The sequence below is a fragment of the Alligator mississippiensis genome, chromosome 9 (genome assembly GCF_030867095.1).
Source record: "Alligator mississippiensis isolate rAllMis1 chromosome 9, rAllMis1, whole genome shotgun sequence".
NCBI lineage: Eukaryota > Metazoa > Chordata > Crocodylia > Alligatoridae > Alligator > Alligator mississippiensis.
The window spans coordinates 10085767-10110484 of NC_081832.1; the positions used below are offsets into that span (position 1 = coordinate 10085767).

Sequence of the window (24718 nt, forward strand, 5' to 3'; positions counted from 1 at the left end):
CTATTGCTACTAAGTATTAACACAGAATATTTAATGTCTTAAAATGTCACTTATATTTAGAGGGAGCACAAGCAAGGTATAGGTCTGTAGCATGTAGATATTAAATTGTGTCATTTTAAGTAGCCTGCAAGCATGGTGTGGGGCTACCAACTTTTTGAAAATCTTTTTCATAAAACATACACACCAATGTGTGTCTAATATTAGCACTCAGCTCATTCTGTCTTAAACTTAATATGCATTTATGTTAACTAATGATGGGCAGCTTATATAAGGGGGGGCATGAGAAAAATGTAGTTGGAGGTAAGCACTGAAGCATTTTAACTCTACTCTTCAGGGTTAGAGAATGGGTTTAAATCTGGCCTTTGTAGTCCAGATCCTAACATCCCATAGGATACTTGTCTGCATTAAACACTAGTGATAACATTTATGGAATGATGTTCAGAACTGGGTGCGTAAAAGTGTTGCATGGGTGGAATAAGAACATTGTGCAGGTGAAGCTTGAATGAAAGCTGGCCTACAGTATGAATGGAGTTAGACAATCAACAATTCTCCCTTATCATTGGCACCTTTTCCAAGGTGTTTTATATTCTGGTGCAAACTTCCAATGACTTTCTTATGCAGTCTATGAGCCCATTGTTTGCACCGTTGAAGTTAATGGAAGGATACTAATTGCACAATTTGGTTTTAAAGGCCTTATTCAAAAAGAATAGAAGGTATTATTCATCCATTGTTCATTATAGTGAGTATGGTATTCACTGGCCACATATTTGTTCTAATGAAATACTTTCTGCCTGTTGTGGCATTTTCTCACTATGCAATTGGTGATCTATAAGGTCCCCAGCACATATTATATTTAAGGTGAGATTAAGATGTTAATCATGCCATAAATAGTAATAGTACTACATGTTCAAATATGTGGAACATCTTTGTGGCTGTCTTATATATCACCATATATTGAATGTGTAGCACTCCTCCCAATGCTGACAAAAAGCTGGTTGCAGAGATGGAATGGGAGAGAGAAGCTTTCTGATGCCAGGGTCCTGGTGCCCCAGGTCCTTTAGTGTGCAGCTGGGTAGTTCTTGTGCCAGGGTTGAGAGCACTGGGTCTCAAACCAGCCCCATGACTCATCTTGATTGTCAGCCCTGGCCCCCAAGTCTTGAACCAGCTTGTGGCTGGGGTCAGTCCTGGGTCTACAACAGAGCCACCCCATTTCTGATCCTCATAATTGGGCTGGGACAGCTCCATAGTGGTACAAAGGAGATTGGAGAAATATTATGCCTCATCCCATACATTGCACCTCCTGCCACTCATGTCTGGCATGGTAGGAACCACAAAGTTTGGGAAGTTTGTCCCTGATCTTAATCATGTCATTTATTTAACACCAGCTAGGGGCCTAAGAGTACAAATGATAAGCTGGCAAGATTGAACCAATGTTACTGACTTGCATAGTCTGAAAAAGTACTCGGGGAAACTTCAAACCTGGTTGCAGGTGTTATCTACTGTTAACCTTCCTCTTGGAAAGATATTCACTCCTCCTGGAATCAATAAGAAGGAACTGAAGGAGTATTTCTTGGCAGAAGTGACTGACATTAAACCATCTTTTATATCCTTGGCTATTAAACAATACCTTCACCCTAAAATGATGCTGAATGTGTGCAGACACCTGCTTCTCTGCAGATACTCAGAAGTCAAGCCCACTGCAGAATTACACCAATATCTTCTGCTGGCTTAAATTGGTGCAACACCTTAAGGTCCATTATTTATGCCAGCTGGGCTTTATCTCATTAAGTAGTAATACTAATAATAATGAAGTGCAATAGGAACTTTTTTAGCTTTCAAAATCTTGCTTTTGTGGTGGTGAGAGTGAAGAGAATTATTCTAAGAGCCACAGCCGAGCGAGGTGTTGGATGCTATACGAGGTCAGGGATTCTGTTCCGTGCTTATGTATTGTCAGAGCCTAGGAATATGCTTACAAAATTCTTGAGGAAAAGAAAGCATTTGAGTGCTTATTTTCCCCCATATGAAATAGTGTTGAAAATGTTATTGAACTAGATAACATGCATTTCAAAATTCAAGGGCCAGATTTCCCTCACAGCTCCGCATCCTACATCTCCCATTCAGACACCTAAATTAAGTGGGCAGATTTTTGAAAGTGTTCAGCACTCAGCAGTTTCTTTTCAGAACAATGGATCATGAACAATGGGAGCTGCAGGACAGTGAGCACTTTTGAAAATCTGCCCACTTCATTTTAGGTGCCTAAATGGGAAATGCACTCTTTTGAAAACATGGCTCTGAATATTTGGGAAATATGGTGTGTATCACAGGACCCTAGCTAGCAATGACTCAGAAATTTTTCTCTGAAGAATTCTCTGCTGTGGAAAGAAAACCTGTTACAGTGTGTAAGCCTCAATGCGAAATCCAAATGCAAGAAAATGTCAAGTGGCATATTATTTATTTTAATTGCACTAGTAAAGCCAGGTGAATATTATCTGAAAAATATAGGTCTTCTTTTTGATCCAGAGACAGTTTCTGATTTATCTCCGTGAATTCTTCATCCAGAATTCTGGAAGTCACTAGCAAAACATCAGGGTTTTGTCCCCTCCCTAAATTATATATGTATTCAATTGGAAGAGCTTTGTGACTTTACCCCTGAAAAGTTAAATCTTTACTTTCTTACTTACAGCTTCCATTGTTTGACATTTTAAACTTGGAAATTTTTAGATATGCGGATGTGTATCGGGCATGGGCAAAAAAGATTTGACAAAATACTTGGTTTTTGACTAAATAAAAATATTTGCAGTGTGTTTTATTTTATATGTAAAAATATAAAAATTATATACATTATATACATATATACTTTTATATTTCTTATATAGAAACTAAATTTTATATATATAGATATCTATATCTATTTATCACAAAACATATTCTTTTTCACTAAAACCTGAAAATACTCCAGTTGTGGCTGAACATTTTAAATTTTCATAATGAAAATTCAAAATCTTTGAGAGGAAGATATTTTATGACTAGCCCTAATATTTGTTTTGTAATCGAAACCCAGCAGTTATTCAACTGAAATATCATGCTAAATAGTTTGACAACTGTGATTTTTTTTTCTTTTTCTCTGTTTGTCTTGAATTCAAACTGCTAAAGAATCTGCTTTCCCTTTTTAGTAAAATTAGCTTTGAGTTATATTTTGCGCTGTTTTATTACCTTTCAAGCAAGCGACATGTATCTAATAAAAAGTATACCAATCTCCATGAATGTTTAATCACACTGGCTCCAACTTGAATGAGCTGTTTGCAGAGAAAAAAGAAAATATATTTGATGCTAGTTTAGGATTCTTAACATTTCTTCCCACACATGCTAGGTAAAACATGGGTATTATTTTTTCCTCTATGAGAGAGGCTATTAATTCAGACTGTTGTCAGGAACAACAAAAGACTTAAGATATCACCCAAGTAGTTTGGTACTGTGAATGTATTTATTTTTTGGATGTAGATGTGGCTAAACTTATTAAACTTGAAGGATATGCTTGGTCTGAGATAGTCTTGGTTTTTAATCTCTGGTGATACTAGTATTTTAATGTTTCATGCTCAGCCTTAACTCATACAGCTTAATGACTTTTTTGCATCTCTCAGGGTAAGTCACCCTTGTTTCAGTGCCATGGGGTATCATTGAATATCACGTGAGTATCATAAGCCACTCATTTAGGAACCTGAAAACTTGAACTCAGTCCCCCGTTTTGTTATCAACGTTGTTTTACCTTGGGCAGGTCACTTATGTCTATACTAATTTTGAGTGCTCAATCTTGAGATAGCCAAAGTCTAATTTTCATAGGTGCTGATTTCAAAGCTTTCTATAAGTTCTTGGCAACTATGAAAGTAAGGTCATGGCTTCAAACTGGGCCCACAATGGAGATACTCAAGATTAATAGATGCCTTTGAAAATGGTGCCCTTAGTCTCACTGTACCTCAGCTTTATTATTTGTAAAATGGAGATAATAGCATGAACCCATCTTTGTAAATAGATTAAAAGCTTTGGATGAAAACATGTTATTAATCTCTTGGTGGTCATTTTCCAGGCTACACGAACGAGTTCTCTGATATCCAGACTCTCCGGATATATATGTGACCATAGAGTCTTTTAAGTTTCTCATTCCACTGTTAGAACTCTCTATGTAGAATAAAATACTTAATACCAAGGTCACATTGTGTAGAATGGACAAACAATCTAATGAAAGAGGACTTCTACTAGTTTCCAGTCTTTGTTTTGCAGATATCTGCCTACTTCAAAAGACATGGAGATGTATCAGTCCTTCAAAGGATCTCCTTCAGAGCTCCATGTGGTTGATCAGTTTATGTTAGAGGTAAAGAAAAGTGATGTTTCTGGAATTCTCTCTTTCAGGATGGGGTAAAATGCTAGAACTACTCTTCTTTTATAGTAATTTAACACTGAATTTCAGCCTGACTCTGGGTACGAGAAGGCACTTGGGAGGGAGAAGAGACGGGGTAAATAGAAATAGAGCAAATATTATGAAACTCTATCATGACTTTCACACTCCCTCCACCTCCACTCTCCAAAAATAGGATTTACTTGCTGTGGCTCTTTTATTTTCTAAAAAAGCAGTTTCATTGGCTTTAATTTTATTGTTGCCAAACATGTGATTCTTTTCCTAATTTGTGCAGATTGTACATTCATCTGGCACATGCATTTTATACATGCAATAACATACCTTAAATTTTAAGGCCTTACGTTAATTGAGAACAGCATTTTTAAAGTCTATGTCTCTAGGTAGATTGGCGTTACATTTGAATACGATCTATGCTGGCCTGTTATCTCACCATTGATTCCGTTTCCATTCTACCCTATACAGATGTGTCGAATTCCATATTTAGGCCAAAGGTTGGACCTCTTGCTTACAATCCGAGAACTTCCAGTGTGTATGGCCGATCTGGACCCTGTAAGTGAACCTTACTTTCTTGTCTGTGACTAAAAATCACCATTTAGATGTTAAAATATGGAGCATCGAGTGTCCTCAATGCGAATATGAAGTCTGTGTTTAGGAGGTGAGATTGTTTTCCATGAGAGAACAGATCTCCAGCTGTAATGTTGACAGTTCATATTGCAATAATGCCGGGAGCCTGATGTAGAAGATGTAATTTGGCTGCATTATTCAAAAAGGTTTTTGATCTCTATGACTGATGGCTTTTAGAGCCAAGGGAGTTGTAACTGGTATGAAACTGAATTAGAGATGGGGTAGATTTGATGTGCAATATGAACCACCTGCTAGTATGTACAACATACTCTTGGGTAAGCCTAAATTTGTCGTGATTTATTAACACCAAATGCTACCTGCAGAGAGCAGGACCTCAGGATCACATGAGACAAAGCTCAAACCAAGCATCCTATCTGATATTTGGTTTGCATTGTCTGGCATACAGCAGTGGCATCCAACCTTTTGGTCCTGTGGGATGGATAAGTGGTGTGGGGCCAGTTCGTAGGCTGGATCCCATACAGGGTCAGGCCCCACATGTCAAGATCTAGCTGTGTGTGCAGGGCTATGTTATCCAGCCTATGGGGCTCCCCTCAGGTCTGGAAATTTCACAGTAGGAAAGGGGTCATTGATGCTGCCACTGCTCCCCTCTTACCAAGTGTTTGTGCCCCGCAGGCCAGATCTGGCCCACAAGCCAGGGGTTGAGCACCCCTGTTCTGCAGCAATGGTCCAAAATAGAACAGCTCATAAGAGTAACTTTGCAGTGTTTTGGGGGATATTATAATGAACTTGGATAGCATGTTTTAAAATTGCCCTCTTTGTCTTACCAGTAGGGAGGGAAGGGCATTCAGATGGACATGCCAGAAGGGAGGGAGAAGGGGAATTCAGATTCTGAGGCTGGAGTCTTCCTTTGTCTCAGGGTCTTTTCCTCCCATTGCCCAGCTGGAGCAAAAGTAGTCAAGCTGAGTGGCCTTCTGCCTACACACCTCCCTATTATCTTTTGTTTGTGCATTTTGAGTGCCTTAGCTTCAGGAATAATCTTGCATCTAGAACTGATTGGAACACTTTTATGTAGACCAAAACATTTCATTTAGATGTATTGATTTCAGCACAAGGGCAGAGAGTCTCTACTTTTAGGGTTAGGACTCTGGCCTGGGTGGAGGGAGACCAAAACTCTGAATGACCTGGAATGAAAAGCTTTGCTCTTAGTCAGGCTGAGTAGAGGTTTGAGTGTAGATGTTGCAAATTCATAGCCAGTGACCCAAGCACCAGGCTGCTCTCGTGTTTTGATCCCAAAGCAGATATTTTTTTATATAATCCTGCTGTTGTGAGAATGATCAAAAGGTTGCATTTTCATTCTGGCTGGAAGAAAAAACACATTTTGAGAGTTGCAGTGACCCATTGTCATTGTTTCCTGGTCAGCTCTAATTGAAGCCATCTGAACAGTGAACAGAGGGCAAAAGAGGAACAGACAGAGGGCAGTGAACACATTTCTGACTCTGTATATCTCACTGTTAACATGCTTTCTATTCCACACTGACACCACATAATTGTGCCTATGCGAGGACAAAGAAATAATGATTGCTTTGCTTTACAATAAAATCAAGGGTCTTTGTTATTCATTGTGTAGAACATTATCTCCCAAGATATCTTAGTACTTGGGCCAAATAACATCTATGCATATTGTTTAGAATTATTTTACCTGATGTACAAGTGTATCATTCATTTATTTTCTTCCAGGAGCCTGTGGACCTCTCTGATGTGCTGCCAGTAATTTTTAAAGGGCTTTCCTGTTTCCCACGTTTCACTTTCCCTATGTTAAACCCTTTCCCTATGTTAAGCTATGCTGGTGGCATGTGCAAGAAAGGCCCTGAGCTAGATTATTTGCTTGCTTGTTTTCCTGATTTAAGCAGACTTCACTTGTAACTTGAATCCTACAAGGGAGGTAGTTTCACTAGACTCACACTGACTGTCAAGTCAACTGTTTGAAAATATTACTTTTCTGTTTTTTTCCTGGGAAGAAAACATGTAGCTCAGTTGGTATAGTTAAAAAGGGGCCAGAGGGGATGAAGGATATAGACCTTTGCTGGGCCCAGGCTGTCTACTGTCTCTAATGACTGTGCAGTCTGTTAATTCCAACTGCAAATTATTTGTTCTTCAAAAACATTTGAGAGTCAAGATGCAAGTCCCTTTGGCAGGGATGACTTGGAAGCATGAGGCCAATGCTCCCTCTGTCTTGGTGGAGAAATTTTAATGGGGTCTTGATGAAAAGCTCAGACCTGTCCTCTAAGAGAGATTTAATGTAAAGTTGGTTTACAACAAGTAAAGCAATACCCGTTTTCTGCAGTATGGTTAGAACTGACAAGGAGGGTAAAACAGTTGGAGCTCTAAAAGGAGGGTAAAGACTTCAATGTAACCATTCCAGCTGAGCAAGGCTTCTGTATTTCAGCTAATAAGCCAGAAGATCCGAGCATGCAAACAGCTGCAAGTCAGCCAGAGCTTTGTCGCTGTGTTAGAGTACATCTTAGCCATTGGGAACTACTTAAATGAAAATGCTGGAAGAGAGAAGGCCAAGGGATTTCGATTGTCATCTTTGACCAAAGTGAGTTGATCCTTTTTCCTTGCATTGAAAACATTGTGTTGCAATGCACACTAGCTGATATCATGGGATGCAGGGTGTTGCCCATTGCCTGGACAATAAGTCATTTTTAAAAATGTCTTAGCTAGTGGCTATGACCATCTGCCCTTGGTTGTAGCAGTGGCAGAATTATATTTATTATCATGTTAGTTAATGTGTTTTAACCTGAGGCTTTCCCCAGAGTACATGACAGTGCTTAAGCAGCGTGCTAGAGGCATGGAAGATGCCATCCTTTAGAGGAGATGTAGAACTGAAGTACAGACCCCCGTGATAGAAAAGAGTCTATGGCTAGGAGGAGGGGACTGTCAGCATTCATCTCATAGCTAGATTGCAGCTTGTTTAAGCTGCCTTCTGCAGTTTCAGTCCCATAAAGTACCGCAGAGCTTGTCCTGTGCCATGGGCTGAGCCCTGTGAAACAGCTGCAGTATTCCAATGGCTGCATTTCAGCGGTAGGTGAAGCAGCTTCTCTGTACAGTTTTAATATTCTTCAAGCAATTTTAAGGTCCTTTGGAAGCAAATGGCGCTATATAATTTTAAGGCACTGTTTTACAAGTAATAGATCAAAGATAAAAGGAATAGTGAGCCTTGGCAACTGCACCAAACGTGTTAAGTCCTTCCAGTTGGTTAAAGCTGTGCTGGGTGGGTGATGCGCTTTGTGAGCAATGGTGCCTGGTAGTCTCAGAAGCGCACTTACTAGGGGTACCTACTGCAGAATAAGCAATCTGCTCCCCGGCTTGGCTCCTCAGGAGACCCAAGGTGATGGGTAACAGGATTATGCCGTGCTGATTCATCCAGAAAGGGCCATTCAAACCTGCCGACCATTCTGGAGTGCAACCAGTTCCCGCAGCCATATTTATGCTATAAGGAAAAGGCATCTTTCCTCTCCCTGTCTTATGCTTGCTCTGGAACAGAATTAGCCCTTGGCTCTTAAAGAGTTGTACTTAACATTTACATGGCAACCAGAATGAATTTTCCATCATTTGCAAAGCAACATCCTTCTCTGTCTCCTCAAGATTTGCCATCAGAATATGTTGGCACTAAGCACAATTTTTCCCCTCCTCCACTCAGCAGAACAGAGCATGATATCCTGATCCCAGAATTAAGAAATGAATACAGATTATCTACGCTGCCTTGAACCTCTAAGAATATTATCAAATTATGGCTGGTCTGTAAATAGAAGAGGTGTTTGGGGTTTTTCTTATATTTTTAAAGATTTCTTTTTCCCCTGGAGACTTTAATATATGAGTGAGTGATTTATAATGCTAGTGACAATTCTGAGACACAGTTTGAATTTTTTTTATAGCTGCTGTAATACCACATCTATCATAATGAAAAATGTCTACAAAATCATTTTCTGCCACAGAGCATCTTCCCAGATTCGATTAAGGGACCGTACTATCTACGTGAACACCACATAGTCCTTTTTAAATGGCACTGGAAGCAACAGCATATTTGGAGGTGCAAAATCAATTGCAATCAATTAAGATGCTTTAAGTTTTTTAAAAAAGAAATGCCTGCAAAGGAGATGCTACAAAGGATCAGGGAAGGTTTGGGGATACTAGAAAATGAAAAGTTCAGTTTAACAGGAATTGTATGTGGAATGGCAGATTGAGAAGACGTTTAATTCTATTGTGTTTTCTATTCTTGTCAAGTTTAGCTAGGAGCTTTCAACATCCCTGCTGTTTCAATTTTTTAAAAAGGTATAATAGCCTCGGCTGTCAATTATTGCTGTATTCTATTTGTAGTTATCTCTGTTGCGGGGGAAGGAGAGGACAATCACCTTGCTTCATGCCCTTGTGGAACAGATCTTCTTACATGAGCCTGATTTGGCTAAATTTCCTCAGGAGTTGACAGAATTTGAAGCTGTGCCTGGTGGTAAGAAGATTAAAAAAAAAACAACCCAACCCTTTTGCTGAAACTCCCACCCTCACATAGTGTGAATGATATTTCTTAATGTCTTTCTCTCCCCATTCCTGATTCTCTTCCTTCCAGCTTCCATCAAAGGTCTCAGTGCTGAAGTTGATGGTATGTAAATATGGTTTCTAAATTCACAGAAGACTTTCATGCGTTGTGCAGTCATTTGGAACAGGTTTTCATTGCGCTCATTTTGTAGTTTGTAAAGAGAGGGAAAGGTTCAAAAATATTGAGGTAAGGTGTTGCTATGGTGATATTTAACCTGTCACATCACTCTGAGGAATTTTAAAAAAGAAATATATAAGGGTGTCCTGGTGGTTTAGAAATAAACTATCAAAAAATACTGGCCGTGATAAATAGAGAAATCCATTAAGTTTGCTTTAAACTGAAGATGTTAAGTGATACAGGTGTGTTATCAACATTACTACCATAACTGAGTCAAGGAGGCATTCAATGAGGCAAGGGAAAACCTAGTATGGTTAAGTAATGAAGTTGAAGAAGTTGTTTGAGTTACGCTGGCATCCTTCAGTAAATGGGAATGTATCCCTACTGAAACCATGGTAAGGAGCAAACCGCGGTAGGCCAAATGCAGTATAGAATTGGGGAGGGTCTAGAGCAGCGCTCTCAGCCAGAGCGTCATGAGATGCTTTTATGGGTGCCACTCAGGGTTAGCACTGTTAGGTGTGCAAACACCTGCGTAATAAGTATGACTGACAAGACAAACCCAAGGATTTCAGATAGGAATCCATAACATCCAAACCATTTTGACTTCTTGTGATCTTTCTGAGTTCTTTGCAACAGAAGAATTGCTCTATTATTTTTCCAGACTCAAAAAGTACATGAAAGCTAAGAAAGAACTGGCATTTTTTTCAGGGGTGCCTTGAGTCTAGCAAGGGGTGCCTTGAAACTAATGAAGTTAAGAACCACTGGGCTAGAGGGAAGATAAGACCTGAGAAAGGGTGGGAGAAAGAGGGCTGGACTGGCCAGCCCCTCAATGCAATACTCCATTACATTTCTGGGATAATAGCTTTCTCCTGCTGCCAGCTAATGGAGTTGGGCTTGTAACTCGAGTGGTACCCATTGGTACTGTTGGTACTGCAGGCTCAAGCTTGTGTGGTGAGGGAGGAGGCTGTAACTGGTGCACATAATAGAATTTGGTTTTGCCTTTTTCTTTTAAAATAACATAGCTGAAGAGAACATTATTTAGGTTGCAAAGCAAGATACACAAATGCTAGGAAACACCAGATGGATGGTTGCCCATGCAATCTTCCTTCTGCTCCTTTTGCTATGATGTGGTCACTACCTATTTGCAGACTTTTTTTTTTTTAATGTAGGAGCTGTGCCTATTTCAGGACACAGGATGGGCCCATGATTTTAATTAAAAGTATAGTGATGCAGCATGTATATAAACCCGATACAGACCTGTGAATACCTAATTTTTCCATGAGGCATGGCTGTCTTTTAAACTTAAGAAATGTCTCATTTCTTTTCTATTTTGTGGTTAGTTTTAAAAAAGGAGTTGGAAAATGTTATTCAGTGCAGAAGGCTTATCAAACCTAAGACAATCAAGGCAACAACCCGTGACTCTCAGTTCTGCAAAGAACTAAAGGTAATGCATTATCAAAAACTCACCTTGGACTGCAAATAAATGAGGAGTAAGACATGTAAGACGTTTTTGGTCTGGGCTGAGTCAGAGCCTGGTGGGAAGCCCAAGGGCATCTGGAGGTTCAAAGTGAGTTTAACTTTTCTCTGATGACTACTCCATGTTGTAAGTAGCTATAAGTAGCTGCATGTCTCTTCTTTCCCCTCCTGTGTAGGCAGACTGGGAGGGATGGGGAGCGGGCAAACCCTCTCAACTCCACAAGTCACATGCTGGTTCTGCTAAAGCAGTACGTTAAAGAAGCTGGTATAAATCTGACATCACTTTCTCTGCCCCCAAACAGCAGGAAGGTTGGTAGAGAGGCTGCTGACTGTCCAAGTCACTAATTTCCACCTGCCTTCCCCAGGGGCAACCCAAAAGAGTGCTCTCCCTTAGACAGGGCAGATGTAGTCTCCTGATGAAGCCCCTTCTTTCCTTGATCAATATTAAATGATTCTAATCATGTTTCATCATTCTAATAAAACTGATTAGAAGAGAACAGCTGTTGGGAAACTTCCCCCCACTTCAACATGTAGCTTTTTTAAGACTTATTTGCAAACTCTGCCTCCCCGTTGGTGACTTGTCCATTTATGATGCACGAACATCTGCATTTATATGTGTTAGAGTGTGTCACCTCTGTACGAGTGGGTGATTAAGCACAAGATGACAAATCCTCTAAAATCATGGTTCTATCATTTTTTTTTTCCTTTTCTAATTCTGTAAATTTTTAATGGACTTACATAACATTATTGAGCCAAATCCAGAGGCCTCCAGTTATGAGATTCTCTCATTCAGCATTAGGTCATTGAGCTCAAATACAGGAGTTTGACAGGATGCCTATATTTTGTACATCTCGTATTCCTTATGGCATTTAGGAAATTTGACCTGTTTTCTTTTCTTTTTATCAATGAATTACCTCACTGCTGTTGAGTATTTCTTCAAGTTTATATTCCTGTGTCAGCTCAAGATTGTGGATTTGTGTTTTTTTTTACTGCAGGATCTAATTCAGAAGTATGAAGGAAACCTTTTCCAGCTGTCAAAAAGATGTGATGAAATGAAGAAGCTTTATAGTGACACATTGGTACATACTAAGTTAAAACATAATTGAATGAAATCTACATTAAAAAAAAATAGCTTCTTTTAAAAAATACAGTCTTCTGTAAATTCAACCCACACATCTTATATATGAGTTTTCTCCTTGTATATAGAGGAATTTATGTGCAACTCTGATAAGAAATTCCACATCTGACATTTGCATAGATCAGTAGCAGAATGGCTTGAATTAATATTTGGCTAGTTTCTCTGACGGTTTAGAGTCTGATTTTTCAAAGGTTCTGTGTGCCTCTAGCTCCCGTTGATGTCAAATAGAAATAAAAGCGCTCGGTACTTTTAAAAGTACAGTACAGCCTCATTATAACAAATCCCCATGGGACTGGAAGAAAAGTTCATTAAAAGAGGAACTTGCTATAATAGGGTCAGTCAATTTTGCTGCTTCAGAGAAATGAAAAAAATCAGTTGCTGCTATTGGGATTGTTAAAGCTGGAAGTTGTTGTAAACAACTAAGGTTGTGTTATCTGCTATAACAGTTGGGTTTAAAAGTTCATAATGAGTAAATATTTAGCATGAATAAAGAATTTTTTCATCCTCAGAGTTTTCCAAAAATTAGTGAAGATTCATAGGACCTATACGAAGTATACCAAGTTATTATCTCAGCAGTACAGGGATGAGTGTAGTGGGGGTGAGGGGAGCAGAAATAAAGGAGAAAGTTTAAGGCTGTGCTCATAATGGCATTAAAAAAATCTGCTATTGTGCTGTCTCCAGTTCAGCTCCATTTTTATAGTTACATTCCCAGCATTTGGTGCAGCAAGCATGTCTGTTGATCCATAGCCAAGCCTTGTTGAAGCTGCCCAGTGTGACAGCCACCTTCCAGTTAGGCTAAAGGAGAGGGCAATTAAATGACCTTTCTTTAGTGATAGCTGAAAAAACAGAAGCTGTCATCCAAGGTCTGAGATCATATCCAAGGCCAGGGCAGAGGCTGGGCCATGTGGACTGAACACAGGGTGGAGGATTGATTTGTTTATAGCTGTTTGTCTCAGACCCAGAAAAACTAGGAGACAAGCTGGTAGGTTGCCCCTGAAAAATGAGCGAGGGAAGAGCAATTTGGGCATAAAAATAATCAGAAAGCAGACTTGAATGTCTCAGCAAGGACAACGTGTCGTGTTGTTTCCTCCTGTGTTCAGGGAAACAGAACATATGAAATTATTTTTTGTAAACAATGAGGAGTGAATAACAATGAATGACTCTGCCTTCAGTTCCTCCTCCTAGCAGAAACAACCCCGCTGGGTCCCAAATACTGGGAAGACACTGGGATTAAGAGCAACACCAAGAAGACTGGTGTCACACACTGACATTTTTACCACCGAGATTACTGGCTCGTTCCAAATTCAGTTAGAGGATAATAACAGTGGTAAAAAGACCAGTGGCTGTCCTACAGCAGCACTTCAACCATTCATTAAGACATGTGGAATAGTCTAATCAACACCAGGAGATTTTAAGAAAAGAGCTAGGTTTGGTGAATCACCTGTGGCCAAAGGCATGTTTTGCATTATTTTGGGATTTACACATCCCGGCTTCTCCTGGTCCCATGCTCAGGGCGCTTGGTCACACCCCTAAATCTTTTTGGGTTTTAAACTAGGTGCGTAGAAATGCTTAACACTGAGAGTCCGTATCATCCTGCAGTACAGCAAAATGTTGCAGAACATTATGAAGCTTGGGAGAGACCTCCAGGGACCTGATCTGAGTAGGAATAGAAGATTAAAGTGATGTTTGACCAGGGACATATTAATTAAAATGTTTTACTAATGCAACATTATAACAATGTACAAAGGTCTCCCAGTGTCTCTTGTAGCCTTTTAGAAACAGGAGAGCATGCTCAGCATTGTGTAGCAAGGCAAATCTGAATTATTGTGCATACCCAAGGAGTCAGTCCGGCATCTGCAGCAAAATAGAAAAAGTAGGGACGAATCTTCACCCTCAACATATAATTTAGGCTCGAGTTGCTCCTGAATAGACCTGGTCAGAATCTCTTTACAAAATGTCTGGAGATACCAGAATCTCAAGATTCAGGTCTCTCCTGTGTCTGGTTCAGAGTGATTTGGGACTAAAGCCTCTTTGAATCGAGCAGGGGAGGGGGTTTGAACCTGCCTCTCCCATGTGCCCCAGCCAGAATCAGAAATCTTAGGCTACAGCCCCAAAAGAGATCTGTCAAGTAATTCCATTTTTCTGAACAGTTTAAGATAACGTTTCATTCCATTGGCTGTGCTGGAGGGGGACCAAACCTTAAGCCTCAGAAGTTGCCACAAACCTGTATTGTCATCCTTTGGCAAGCTGTAGTGTAGAAGCAGTGACAGGTTCAAGGACTGCTGTCTGTAACCTGCTTCTCCTACCCCCAGTCTGGATGTGACCTGCATACACTCCAGTGAGCCACCTCTTTGTCCCCCTCCATCCCCCATGTAAGAGACCCACAGACTTAAAGCTGGCTCAGGCCCTTCCATGGGGACTGAAAGTGGCTCCAGGTTGACTTGTTGGTTTGAGGTTTTATCATTTTTTTGTTTTAAAAAATGTGCGTTTGTTCTTTTCCTTCTGTTTGGGAAAGTAAAACTTTCTTTCTAGAGCATCTTAATCCAGGATGTACATTTATAGGACAGTGACGAGAACACAGAGAAGTAAATGCGCAATAGTATATGCACAAATGCCAGACTATCAAGTGAACAGCAGTAGTAAGCAATACGCCTGCCTAATTTACAGGGAATACATGACTTGAAAGTACCTTATAGGTACCAATAGACACTATTATCCATAAAATAAAAATCTATAGGCTTATTTTTATTATGTTCTGCTTATGAAATCAATAATGTCCTCAACATGTGGCATTTCTGTTGGATAAATGAGAAACTAGGGGTCACTCCCTGTAGCATAGCCCTTCCCAGAGCAGGTCTTAAGCTCTAGAAATTTCCTCATTCATTGAGTGAGTAACCATTGACCCTAGGTAAGTTGTGAGATAGTCCAAAGACCGGGCTGTTAGCACCTAGGGAGGTACAAGTAGGAACGCAGTGTCAGAACTTTTGATTAGCTACTAAGGGATAATATTACATTTATTTGTATATGGATTATATTTGAGTGGCTGGTTTTCCATTTCTGTAGGTGCTAGGCATGGTGGTATGTAGGAAGTGGTGCAGGTGATTATGATTTGAGGGAGATGATAAAATAGAGCGAGAAAGAGAGAGAAGAAATTGTTAATCACTTGTACAAGTAATTCAAATAATCCATTCTGTCTGTCTGTAATACAGTAGTATTCAGCCCTGGGAAAGCTGTAGCCCTCAATTACTTTGTAGCTTTCAATTACAGACAAGATAAGGACGTGTAAGATCACAAAATGCCTTTTTAAACTTCTTATTAAAGCTTTTTAAGTACGTTGTCTGGATTTTTCCTGGTCAATTAGAGAGCTGATTCTAACACCATATATCCTTTAGCTTATTGGTCACATTAAGGTGCTGCCCTTGAAAATGATGAAAAACCTCTTTAATTAAATCCCAGTAACTGATTTAGAAACTTCTTATGCCTTGAGGCTTGAGGACTTGTATGAAAGTGGCTGTAGAAGATCTGAGCCTGGAATCCCTTTCCGAGCACTGGACTTTATAATCTCTCTCTGCTTTAGTAGTTGTTGTTTAGTAGTTGTAGTAGAGTGAACCTGATGTGGATTATCTTTAGGCCTGGTAGAAAAAAAAGAAGAGAGATTTCCATCAACACGGCTTTTGAATGAAAACATTGGTTTTTGTATACAGGAAGTCTCCTCCAAGCATCTGCTTTCCATAGACAATTTTGAAACTTGATTGAAAACCTGAATACCTGAAAGCTGAAATATTGGGGTCAATAACTGGAAGATTCTCATTTGGATACACTGCTGAAGTACCTTAGGGGATGTGGCTCATTTGCCTCATCCACTCGTTGTTTTGTACGGGTTGGCCTTCCTGATCAGACTGTCTCCCCATTGTGGCTTATGCAGAGAGAGAGATAGAGAGGGAGAGAGACTGGTGCCTACTAGCCTACAGAAGATGGCTGCAATTGCACTGGAGCCATTTTCCTATTGTTGGTGTAGTGTAAGTGGTAATACTGAATGCATATTTAATTTCTCTCTCTCTCACTCCTTCTCTACCTCCACCCTCTTCTCCTCCCTCCCACACCCTTTGTGGGTTATCTTACTTTTTGATATTGCTAACAATTTAGTGTATTTTCTTTCAAATTTGCAGGTAAAATTTGCCGAGCCACAAGAACAAGACTGTCAAGAACTATTTGGCTGGATATCTTTCTTTATTGGTGAATTTAAGAAGGCCTCTGCACACCATATGTCATAAAGTCGGCACAACAATTTTAAGGAAAAAAACCAAACACTTTTTCTTAAATTTTGCGCCATGGAAACTTATTGCCTTATGGACCTTAGTGATGCTTAAATACCACCCAGGCATACGCTGGCCTTCTGCACTGGGACAACATTTTCCTGTGTGGATTTGGTTAAAGCTGATTCTATGCATTTTCACTTCTAATGTTTTAAAATTTGACCCTTAAGATCCTGTATCCCCTATGTGCATATTCCAGATTGTTTCTACATTTCATATCAATATATGTTTTTGTAGAAATACATGTTTTTGTATACTAAGGTGCTTGGGAGAGCATCTCAACATTTCTGTAAATTCTCTTTTGACTACATTTCTTTGCTATCCAGTGTTCTGAATGAATTTTAAGCATCCCTCCCAAGGAATACATTTCTATGTGATGGTTTAATTTGTTGCTCTTTTTTTACTGTAATTTTACTAAATAATGCATGATCTGGTTTGTAATGAAGTGTGGACTATTTACTCACTGAGAAAAATGCTTAGCAACAATTTGTGCTCATCTGCATTTATTAAAGTGTTGCAACTAATAATGATTAATGGAAAAAGAATAAGGCTGCCTAGTTTTTTTAATAATTTTTCTCTATAGTAGTACAATAAAGAGTGCTTTTTTCCATGGCTAATGTTGTAGATTCAGGTAATGTGCTATTGAAGTCCATCACGATCTGAGATTTGAATTGCACTGACAAGAAAGACATAGCATTACAAAAGTACAGTGAAAACTTGTCAGGAAGTGTCTAAGTGATGGCTTCTTAAGATGACCGCCCATGATTTCAAAAGGAAAGATACTTTGGGTGCATTTGTGGCTTTCCTATGGGTTTTATTTTGAATAATTAGAAGAAGCTCAACAAAATAAAGGGAGTGAAAGCCTGTGGGGTAAAAAAACCCTTGTCTTTCATACTCTAACCTTGAAAACAGAAAATGGTACTACAAGGCCAGAATAGATTAACTGTTTTCTCTGTTGGTGTTGAACGTGATGTTGAGTGAGAAGGATTGTGCTACCTATCTTATTTTAGGTTGAAGAGTCCAATCCTGTAGGTGCCACACACCCTCAGTGAAATGTTTAGTGCTTCCCTCACCTTCAGCATCTAAGGCACTGAGGGCTAGATCTGCAAAAGGGCACAGATGCATAAATGTAGCCAAACTGTTATTGGAGTTGCCTGTGTCAAACTCAGCTCCCCAGAACCTGTGCTCAGCCACGTTTTAAAGTCCATAGGCATTTATTTCTATACCAGCGGTGGCTAAATGTTTGTCCCCGAACTTATGGAAAAGTTCCCAAGTTTTGACAATGCTGAGCAGCTAAGCACTTAACCTGTGCCTAAATCCTGTTGAGATCCTTAGGATCATCCACCTTAACCAGCTATAGCCAGGTCCAGCATCCGTTCTCAGAGCACCTCTACTGAATCAGCCCCCACAGAGAACCCACCACAAGGAAGAGGTAGGGCTGCCCCCTTTCCCCCATAGCCTCATGGTTGGCACACCCATCTGAGATCTGGATCCAAGCCCTCTTCTGCCCAAAGGGGATTTGAACCTGCATTTTCTACCCTTTGGGTTTTCAGACCCCAAAGTTTAGAGGCATGGAATATTTGGGCCCTTCCTGTTGAAACTCTACTATTGTGCTTAGAATAAAAGACTCTTCATCAGGCAAGAAGGGAAGTCAGTGAGTGCAACTTTGTTGCCTAGTTATGATGTTGCTCACTCGGGAGAGATAAATTTGTGAGTTCTAGTCCAAAATACATTTAGGGGCACGTAATAAGGCCCAGATCTCTGCCCGAATCACTCAGCCATAAAAATCGTTCTCTATCCCAATGAATATTTAATTACCTTGTGTAGAGTGGCACAGCTTGATAGGAGGGTTGAATACTGAGCTATTGGACAAAAGGGAGGTACAGTGGCTCCCATGTTTGATGAGAAATGGCTGGCTTGGATCTCTGACTCTAGCAGGGGATTCATAGTTGTGAATCCCAAGTGGACTTAAGTGCCTAGTAGGGCTGTGCAAAGCTTTGGTTGCTGATTCGATTCAGTGAAGATTTGGCCCGATTTGGTGGCCAAATCTCTAAATCTGAATCGAATCAGAGGACCCTTTAATCTCTTTGGATCGAATTGGAAAGATTTGGCAATTCAGGCATAGACACAGCTTTAAATGTTTTTTCTACATGCCTCTAGGTACCAGGCGGCCCGTGAATGCTGTGATGCTGGGTGGATGGAGCATCCCACAGAAGCATGGGGGACTCCCCAGCGTGGTCGGTAGCAAACCGGGCAGTGGACCAGAAGCACTTCCGGTCCACTTCTGGGTCCATTGGAGAGCCCACTGGGCCCTCCTGGATCAGCAACTGGTGCCTCCTGGGTCTGGGAGGGCACCTAGTATCCCCCCACGGCCAATTGCTGAGCCAGAGGGGAATGGGGGGGCCCCCTGGCACGCTCCCTGGTGGACCCAGAAGTGGACTGGAAGTACTCCTGGTCTGCTTCCGGGTTCACTGCTGAGCATGGGGGGTGGTCTGCCTGCACTCTTGTGGGATGCTCCATCCACCCCAGCATCGCAGAGTTCACAAGCCGCGCTGGTACCTTGAGGTATGTAGAAAGAACATTTAAAGCTGTGTCTATGGCTGAATTGCTGATTCTGTGAATCGGCATCGAATCTTCAGATTCAGATTCGGCCAAATCAAATTGGGGATAGTGATCCAAATCAACAAATCGAATAGCTGTCCCCAATTTGGGCTGAATCCGAATCCAAATTGAATAGGGCCCACTTTGCACACCCCTAGTGCCTAGCTCTCCAAGAGGCAGTGCTTTAAATTTAAGCAGTACCTCTCTCCTTGGCATTGCTAATGATCTAGCTCAGGGCAATCATTCTGAGGATCACGTCACCCGCTGCTTTGTAGAGGTAGCAGAGGTGCCCGAATCCAGACCGTGAATTCCACTAAGGGCAGAGAACCCAGAAGTTAGGGGCTGCAGTGCTGAGCAATGGCACCAAAAGCCCTTTTGTGGATCTAGGACTTACAACTTGCAAGTACTTAGACACCTGCTTAGCTTTGGGCACATCACTTTTTCTCTTTGACATCCCATTGCTTGGGACTACTCATACTTAAAGTTAAGAACACACGTTAGTGTTTGCAGGACTGGGGGCCTGAGAGAGGGAAGGGGAAAAATAAAATAACAAAATCCTAAAATGAAATTTAAAATCAAGTAACAAGAAACGGAAGAGGGAAAATAGCCCCAGGGGGAAAATCTACCAGAAACCTTTGGTCTTCATTTTCCTAGGGAAATTGTTTATGTTGAAGTGGGTAGGAACTAAGCATGTGTTTAAGTGTTTTGGTCAACTGGGGCTAAGTCACTGTTTTCTAGACGTAAGAAAAAAGCCTTTAATTTTTCTACATCTCCATTGCCTACCTACATCATAAATAGCAATATGCAGTTTTTAAACAGGCGTATGATTTGCTGTGGATCATTACATTCCCCAAATCTGAATCACCTTCATTTATATGTGAATCATGCAAAATAGTCTTGAATACAACTGCTATTTCCAAGGCATCAAGATCCCTGTGTCCCTGAACAGCATCCGTGATGGTCATGATAATCTTCATGTTTTTCTACCTTTACGTTCATTCCAGAGCCCTGGGAGGTCTCTTTTAACTAAGTAGTTTTCTTTTTGGGGCTTTTTTTCCTCTCTAGCCTTTTTCTTTATTATTTCGAACAGATTTTACTAGTTTTGTGCCTCAGTTGGCATAGTCTCCTCCAATTAAAAATATTCACACATTGTAGTCAATATCTGTGTCTGTGTGAATATCCTAGAGCATTAATTAAAAAATATTAATATCTGAGTACCTCCTTGGCAAGGCAGTCTAACCCCTTTAGAGGGAATGAAGCTTTCCTGTTGAGTGGAGCTTACCATGAAAAGCATGTTTCAATTTTCTCGAACAAGCCATTTCATCAGAACCCACGAGTTTCAGAGACATCCCTTTTTTAAGCTCAGAAACCCCTTTTTTCTCTCCACTTTTCTCAGTTGACCTTGTATCTGAGAAGGGTTTTTTAAAAGCCTTTTAGAGTCAAGGTAATGCAATGCTTTAATACGATTAATTTGCAAAGAAAAATAATGACTACTTCCAAACCTTTGTAATCCTTTCTGATGTCTGGTGTCATATTATTCATGGACCAATATTCCTGGCCATTTTGGACTGGAATTTAGTATTGCAGTAGTCTTTCAGAAGAGTCAAAGAGACTGATTTTGCAAACCCCTGTTCATGAAAGTAAAGACTCCAGGTGAATGTACCATTGGTGGGGACTTATCTAATCAGTAGATATGTAAGTACCAATCTATATGTCACTTTTGGTATCTTCTATGTTTGGGCTATGTGTTGACTTATAAGAAATGGAGGTTAAACTTGACAGATTTTGAAATATGAAAACTTGAAAGTGCTGCTCACGGTCTCAGTGGGCTACTGCTGTCAGCGCAAAATTCTCATAGACTTCCGTGGTTCAGGATTAAGGCTTCTATGTTGGCTTCTGTCCCTCGTAACCTCATTCAAAAGGTGTTTTCTGCAGCGCAAACATTAAACCTTTTGCCAACAATGTGAGTGCCACTGTTATTAAGTGAAATACTTTAATCGGAACAGGAGAGCCTAACTTTTACGTCAGTTCTGGTTGATCGTCCAGAAGCCTCAGCAAAATAGACTGGCAGAGAGACACTTTCCCCGCTCCCTTCCCCACACTCCCTATAAATAGTGAGCCAATGCACAAACCCTAACTCTACATCATCTGCCAGTGTAGTTGTAGAAGCCCTGAAAAATATTTAAAGAAATGCAGTGCATGCAGCTATAGGTCATTGAGTTGACTTAAAGTCCCCAAGGGACCTACATTGTATGTATACCAGCACTCAGCAAGGGCTTCCCAGCAATTTATAGTTTGACATACAACTATTTTTCCCCCTAGGAGGCAGAAAAGGGCTAACAGGAAACTTTTCAGAGTTCCCCCCCCAACTAAAAGTAGATGCAGAAAGCAGAGTATGTGTAACCTCAGAGGACAACTTAAAACTTTTCAGTGGCTGAACACCTCATCCTTAGGACAGAAGAGGAGCATTTACTATTTACCTCCCTGCTTTCATGCTTCTTATGCAAACCTATTAACAACAGGAAGTGCAGGCTGCTTTTTTGCTAATAAACTAGAATTTTGCACCTTGCTAATATAGAGCAAATAAAAATATGTTCTGTGCATACAATCTTAAGTCACAAATGTGCACTAGCTTTTAGTCTGATTTACTACTTTTCAAATGTAAATGCAAACTGTAGCAAAAGAGAAATGGTATTAGGCAAAGAGAATTAAAAAAAAAAAAAAAAAAAAAGGATATGTTAACGATAACTTACCAGGCATTTGCAGTAGAGCAACAAAAGCTAGAGCAGTTCTAGAAAATGCTCACGCCTGTAGTCAAGAAGTCACTGCTCATGATGCCTCTGCAACACCACAAGCAAATTAAACACCTAAGAGAAGAATACATACTGTGACAAGGAGCCTCCTCAGGGCTAATCTCCATGGCCCACCCCCTGTCTTGTGGGCAATCGCCCGCCTATCTCGCCCGCCATGCCTTTGATGATAATGGATTCAATCAGATGATGTCAATTAAGCGGGAGGCTACCCATTGTAATGCTCTGATGCCAGGGGGGTGCGCTCTGCGGCTCCGACCTCCCCTAATACCGCAGCCCAAGCCTTGCAGATGGCATCTAGGTGTTCATCTCTTCCAGCCCCCATGCTGGGCCCCAGAATCTTCCAAACAGGACCCCCCTATGATCCCTCCTGATCAGGCAGCCTCTCCGCCTTCATCCAGGCTACTAGCCCCCCCGAAGCCATTTTCCCCTCTCGGGTGTGGTCCCCCCGGGACCTTCGGCTAACTGGCCCTGGCCCACCTCCAGGCCAGTCGGGACCCCAGGCCCCTGGCTCTTGGGTGTCCCTCGCAGTGGGCCCCTGGCCCTTTTGACCATCCTGGTCCTGGCCCCAGCATGGGCCAGTCAAGGGTACTATCTCATTCGGGCCGGGTCTCTAGCCCCTCTCTCTCAGGGTCCACCCTCTGGGCCTCTCACAACATCTCATGGGGTTACCCACCCGGTGGTGGGGGCTAGGGGTTAAGGCACCCCAACCCGCCTTCCACCAGGGTGGTAACTGGCCTGGCATTTCCTGGGGGCTCCCGCACCACTGAGAGCCCCACCAGACCACCCACTCCCGGCAGAGTGCAGTGTCAGGACCAGGACCAGGACCAGGACCAGGACCAGGACCAGGACCAGGACCAGGACCAGGACCAGGACCAGGACCAGGACCAGGACCAGGACCAGGACCCTCCTTGCCAACCCCTTGCAGCTCCCCCTTACCTCCGGGTCCTTCATAGCAGCCCTACAGCCAGACAATGTTGCTGCCTGGCCTCCTGCAGCCAAACTGCCCTGCTTATAAAGGCAGCCCTTCTCTCTAAAATGGCTGCCCTAATCAGGCACCTGGAGGCTGCCAGCTCCAGGCCCTTAAAGTGGCAGGCACACACAGTGCACTGCCACACATACAATAGATTCATACCATACCTGATCACATGGGGGCTGGGCTGGGCTGGGCTTGCTGGGCGTTTGGCTCCTTCCCCAACCACTCAGGGGCCAGGCCGGGCTCATCAGGAATTTGGTGCCTGATCCGTGAGCCGCTGCCATGGGTGCACAGGCAGCACAGCCAGGGCTCCCTGACTCCACCTGCAGTGGCTACTTGTTGTGCGTGTGCACTCGTGTATGTGTGACACCCCCTGCTCCAGATTTCCTTACCCCCATCTTGGATTTTTTTTTTTTTTTACGTCCCCTTTCTATAAATTTCAAAGATCATCAATGGAAATATTTTTCTTTCAGTCTGTGACTGTCAGGTGAAATCAATGTTTATTGAATCCTGCCAAACCAGGTTATAAATCACATTATTTACATGGCTTTATACAGTTGGAAGGGAATATAGGACCCCACATACGGTAGCTTCATGGGCACATAGTTGGTAAAAGAGAATGCCATTTAGTATATGCTGTTAGATATGCAGCCTATGTTAGCCCAGGCCATAGCAGGGTTAAAAAGTTCCACTGTTGTGGTATGATAGGAACAGAGGTAAGACCCCGTCCCATGCATGGTAACCACAGAGCTATAAAGTCACAAGATGTTCTGAGATAATGGTTTTAGCTTGATTAGTGTAGGGAATAGTCAAAGGTATCAAAAGTCTTTGTCAGTTAAAAGCATGGGGAGGTGGATTAGTCCACCCCCTCAATTTTGCTACTGACTAGTGGTCTTGGGCAGCCATCTTTATATTGGCAGTGGCCCGTGGTCTGCTTGATGTAGGTATCTCTTGACCATCAGATGGTATTAATTAGAATCTAGCCACAATAATATAAAACTGAACCACCCATTTTGTTCCAGAAGCCTCTAGCCAACAACAGGGAACTTCCTCCTGGAAAGCCCTTCACGATTTCATGGAATTAGCTTTCACTTACCTGCATAATGGACTGCTTGTGGGAGTAAGATTTTGTAGCACTAAACCCAAGTGTTGTAGTTTAAAAGCAACAGTATTAGTGCATCTGGCACAAGTAAATATGCTTTTGTAACCTCAGTGTAATTCTTTTTGATGCAAAATACAATTTAAAAAAAGAATGAAATGTTTGGAATGACATTGCAAATAGTTATATTCTGTCCTCAGATACTTCCACTGCTGTTTGCTGTTAGTACTCTACCATTGCAGGATGAACCTATTTCTGCAGAGAGCTTAAATGATGAGTCAGCTTTGGGCTGGCTCGCTGCCTGCCAGAAGGTAAATTTCACCCATAAAGTATATTTCAGTCAAGGACAATCAGCAACAATTAAGCTTCAGGAAACTCCTGTGAGGTAGGGAAATGTTGCCTTATGTTCTTATTACAAATGGGCCAGTTGAAATCCTGAGATTAATGTGCATAATTCTAAGTCTATACTAGGGGTGTGTGAAGCGGGCCCTATTTGATTTGGATTCAGATTTGGTTCGAATCAGCAGCAGTTATTCAATTCATTGATTCAGATTATTACTGGCCTGATTCAATGTGGCCGAATCCTAAT

At 41.4% G+C, this 24718-nt stretch overlaps 1 protein-coding gene and 1 long non-coding RNA gene across 2 annotated transcripts in view; one reads left to right on the top strand and one right to left on the bottom strand.

The window, feature by feature from the left end:
* LOC102563473 (formin-H) overlaps positions 1-17249 on the top strand; it is a 57269-nt gene extending 40020 nt beyond the window's left edge. The window contains exons 10-17 of the mRNA XM_019484510.2: positions 4279-4369; positions 4877-4963; positions 7446-7598; positions 9380-9509; positions 9627-9659; positions 11054-11157; positions 12185-12268; positions 16497-17249. Coding sequence (XP_019340055.2) covers positions 4279-4369; positions 4877-4963; positions 7446-7598; positions 9380-9509; positions 9627-9659; positions 11054-11157; positions 12185-12268; positions 16497-16601 — 787 coding nt within the window. The 3' untranslated portion in view covers positions 16602-17249. The remainder of the gene's footprint in view (positions 1-4278; positions 4370-4876; positions 4964-7445; positions 7599-9379; positions 9510-9626; positions 9660-11053; positions 11158-12184; positions 12269-16496) is intronic.
* LOC109282456 (uncharacterized) lies at positions 15310-23106 on the bottom strand. The gene is made up of 3 exons (XR_002089440.2): positions 22994-23106; positions 21998-22111; positions 15310-15959 (listed from the first exon to the last, which is right to left on the bottom strand). It is a non-coding gene; the product is annotated as an uncharacterized LOC109282456 (long non-coding RNA).
* Positions 23107-24718: the final 1612 nt, after the last annotated feature.